At 49.3% G+C, this 4,305-nt stretch overlaps 1 protein-coding gene across 1 annotated transcript in view; it reads left to right on the forward strand.

Annotated features, from left to right (window-relative positions):
* Positions 1-4,305, forward strand: part of LOC100940491 (canalicular multispecific organic anion transporter 2-like) — a 28,521-nt gene that overhangs the window by 20,686 nt on the left and 3,530 nt on the right. Inside the window, exons 17-19 of the mRNA XM_023509152.1 lie at positions 1,953-2,152; positions 2,301-2,427; positions 3,501-3,602. Of these exons, the coding sequence (XP_023364920.1) occupies positions 1,953-2,152; positions 2,301-2,427; positions 3,501-3,602 (429 nt within the window). The remainder of the gene's footprint in view (positions 1-1,952; positions 2,153-2,300; positions 2,428-3,500; positions 3,603-4,305) is intronic.

The raw sequence follows: 4,305 nt of genomic DNA on the forward strand, positions 1-4,305 counted from the left end.
CTAGGAAAGATGCATCTTCTAGGTTGTTTCCTGCCCATTAAACAGACAAAGCAGATACCCATTGTGGAGATTTGCATTTGGCTGGGGCAGAGACAAGGGAACAGCTCGAGCCCTGAGGTATGGGCAGGAGGGCTTACATCTCTTATTGCAGAGGAAAATCCTCTGTGGTGGTGATGAGAGGAAAATGCCTCTCTCCCACTGATTCCTCAGCAGAGATTAATGCCAGTGGCTACTCCATAGTGAACTAGTGAAGGTGAACGCCTCCCTAGGAATCTGTGTGTGTGACTCCAGGCAGGAGGCTTCTCCCACATAAGGCTCAAGTTTCAGATTCCTCAAAACTGCTCAAATGCTTAAAGTTAATAATAATAACAATAGGGCGGCACCTGTGGCTCAGTGGGTAGGGTGCCAGGCCCATACACCAAGAATGGTGGGTTCAAACCCAGCCCCGGACAAACTGCAATAAAAAAATAGCCAGGCATTATGGCGGACACCTATAGTCCCAGCTATTGGGAGCCTGAGGCAAGAGAATCACCTACGCCTACGCTGGAAATTGCTGTGAGATGTGTGACGCCAGGGCACTCTACTGAGGGTGTTAAATTGAGACTCTGTCTCTACAAAAATAATAATAATAACAGTAGGAGCTGATACGGTCACTCAAAGGAACTGCTGGTGTCTTTGTTCCCTCCTTCACCTTACCACCTGGGCAAAGAGATCTGAATAAAAGCTGAGTGGAACAGAGACCTGGAGCCACTCGCTGGAGCCCACAAATGGGTGTGGTCCCCTAAGCTCTCACCTTTGAAAATTCCATTCTGTGTCTCTTGTCTCTTGCTTTATCGTCGTTCCTAACTTTATATTTCTTTAGTCGGTAGCACCAGTTTCACAGGTCTTGGTGGACGCTGCCCCTGGGCCAGGACCCCAACAGCCCTAGGGCTCCTTGCTGTTGGCTACTTTTTTTTTCTTTCTTTTTTTTTTCTTTTTTAGACACAGAGTTTCACTTTGTCACCCTCGGTAGGGTGCAGTGGCATCGCAGCTCATAGCAACCTCCAGCTCTTGGGCTTAGGCGATGCTCTTGCCTCAGCCTACCAAGTAGCTGGGACTACAGGCAACTGCCATAACACCCAGCTATTTTTTTTGCTGCAGTTTGTCCGGGGCTGGGTTTGAACCAGCCACTCTTGGTATATGGGGCCAGTGCCCTACTCCCTGAGCCACAGGTGCTGCTCCTGTTGGCTACTTTTCTTTCTTTCTTTCTTTGTTTTTAGAGACAGAGTCTCACTTTATCAGCCTTGGTAGAGTGCTGTAGCATTGCAGCTCACAGCACCTTCCAGCTCTTGGGCTTAGGCGATTCTCTTGCCTTAGCCTCCAAAGTAGCTGGGACTACAGGTGCCTGCCACACACCTGGCTATTTTTTTGTTGCAATTTGGCTAGGCCAGGTTGGAACCCACCACCCTCAGTATATGGGGACAGTGCCCTTACTCAGTGAGCCACAGGCACTGCCCCTGTTGGCTACTTTTCAATAAAACACTGATAATGGTTTGGGACTATTATCCTTCCCTTCTTTTTGTATCTATCTAAACATACATGTTTATGTATGTGTTTAACATGAATGAATTGATAACATTCAAATAGAGCTCATTGCAAACAGCTTTTGCAGGCGCTGAGCTCCTGTTCTGAAATGAATTAATGATAGTAGAAGCTCAGCCACTGTAGAGATACCATGATCTGGGCTGTGCTCTGTGCTGGGCTCGGGGAACCTCAGATATGCATCCTGTGTGGTCCTGGCCATCTTGGCCCCACAGGGTAGAGGATGGAGACTTGGGTCTTTGGAGGTAGGGGAAGCCAGCAAGGTTGGCTGGGAAGAGGCCCTGGGGAAAATGGATGGGTTCAGACATAGTCAGGACTGAGTTGGGGTTTCCATGGGCTTGACCCCCAACCCTTTCCCTATCTCCCATCAGCGCTTCTATGTGGCCACATCACGGCAACTGACACATCTGGAATCAGTCAGCCGCTCGGCCATCTACTCCTACTTTTTGGAGACAGTGTCTGGTACCAGTGTCATCCGGGCCTACAATCGCAGCCAGGACTTCAGGGTCATCAGTGATACTAAGGTGGACCTCAACCAGAGAATCTGCTACCACTGCTTTGCCTCCAACCGGTCAGAAGCCTCCTCCCTTACCTCATGGTCCTCTAGGGGTCCCCACTAGACTCTGTGGTGTTCAGGGTCCTGGCCCTTCCCTTCCCTGAAACAGAAACTGGCCCCTTCCTGCACCTGACCCCATTTCCTCCTTGTGTTCCCCCCATAGATGGCTGGGCATCCGAGTGGATTTTGTGGGAAACTGTGTTGTGCTCTTTGCTGCACTATTTGCCGTGATTGGGAGAAGCAGCTTGAACCCAGGGCTGGTGGGCCTTTCTGTGTCCTATGCCCTGCAGGTACGGAGGAGCCTGGGCCCCAGGACAGGGTCACCACTGATGCAGAGATCACACAGGTGCCACAAGCATCTCCTGAGTGCCCCTCTTCCCTCAACATGGGAACCAGACATAGGTTCTCCTCTAAAGGAGTGGGAACTTGCTGTCAAGCACGGAGAGATACCCCATGGGCTGGGGATTGTGATTCAGGCTGAGCAGGGCTTTGTGGCTGGAAAAACAATGTTTTAAGAGCACAGAGGAGTTTCCCTACTTAAAGCCCAAAGGAGTTTCCCTACTTTAGGGTGTTACGGAAATGCTCTTGGAGCTTTGCTGCAAAGAACAAACAGAATTTGTCTGATCTGTGGGCATAGATGTAGGCCCACACAAGGCAGGTCCAGTGACTGGCATATAGCTCATGTTCATGGCCTGCAGAGAAAGTACACAGATTTGGCAACTAGACCCTTGGCTGGAGGTCAGGCAAGTCAGCCTGATGCCAGCCTGAATTGTCAAAGAGTTTTCTAACTGCAAATGGAATTTTTGTAAAGCAGATCTTATTTTTAATACCTCAGCTGGCTCATTGCATTGATAAACAAAGGGCAACCCAGAAAGGTCAGTTTTCTTGAACTTTAATGTGCCTGTGAATCACCTGGAGATCTTGTTAAAATGTGCATTCTGATTCAGCAGGCCTAGGATGGGGCTCAGGATTCTGCATTTTGATCAAGACTCCTTGGTATGCAAAGCGTGGTCCCTGAGCCAGTTGCATCAACATCTTCTGGGAGCTTGTTAGAAATGAAGAATCTCAGGTTCTAGGTCCCAGTCAGACCTACTGAATCAGAAGCTGCATTTGAACAAGATTCTCTAGGAAGTCTTATACATATTAAAGTTAGAGAAACGCTGGGTGAGTTAATTCTGCATCGTCACTATCTGAGGTGCCATTGTGATTAGAGCCCTAGCTGGCACACCTGTGCACTTTCCTAGGGCCAACTAGGTCAGACCGTCATTAAGGGGAGTGTGATCGAGGACTCTGAACTTTTTCCAAGGTCATTGTCACAGGGAGGGGAAGATCACCCTATCTATAACCCAGTCCCTTCGGCCAGGTGACATTTGCTCTGAACTGGATGATTCAAGACATGTCAAAGTTGGAGTCTAATATCGTGGCTGTGGAACGAGTCCAGGAGTACTCCAAGACAGAGACAGAGGTGGGTAGTGCGATGAGCCTGGGCCAGGGGGAGTCTGAACTAGCTGGGGAAGAATGTTTGGTGGTCCACCATCCCTAAAACTTAAGGCCATCTGCTTAGGTGACTCTTCATTCATTCATGTATCATCCAAATGTTATTGGCCATCAACCAGAGGTCTATGCTAAGAGGTATAAAAGGTTAGGAGTTGAGCAAAGCAGGATCTTCCCTCAGCAGATTCTGATTTAGTGGAAGGTATATTTCAGGGCTTTTCAGTGGATGATAAGAGCTCAGGTATGGTGCACCCCAGGCAGGCAGATAAGGGAAGTCCTTCCACTGGAGTGATCAAGGGGAGGCGAGCTTAGATTTGAAGGATGGGCAGGTTTTACCAGACTACGTAAGTAGTAGGTGGGCAGTGGGAAAGTGAGCATTCCTACCAAAGAGCCCGGGCAAAGCAGCAGAGGTGGGACAGTATGCCCCCCCCTTTTTTTGTCCTCTACTGGGGTCATCCAGTCTTTTCTCCACCTTGCCAATCGTCATAGCTGAGACGTCTCATGCCCAGAAGCTGCACCATCTCTGAGATCTCAGTGTCAAGCATCCCACTTTTAGACCACTCTGTTGTCCTTCCCAGCTCACTTGTTCCTAGTCCTCCATGGTTATCGCACTTTGTCCTCATTGGGACCCCCAATCCTGTGACCTGCCTTTGTCTCTCTGTCCATCAGCTCCT

This window comes from Otolemur garnettii, unplaced genomic scaffold (assembly GCF_000181295.1).
Source record: "Otolemur garnettii isolate 467f Iridium unplaced genomic scaffold, OtoGar3 scaffold00479, whole genome shotgun sequence".
Classification (NCBI taxonomy): domain Eukaryota; kingdom Metazoa; phylum Chordata; class Mammalia; order Primates; family Galagidae; genus Otolemur; species Otolemur garnettii.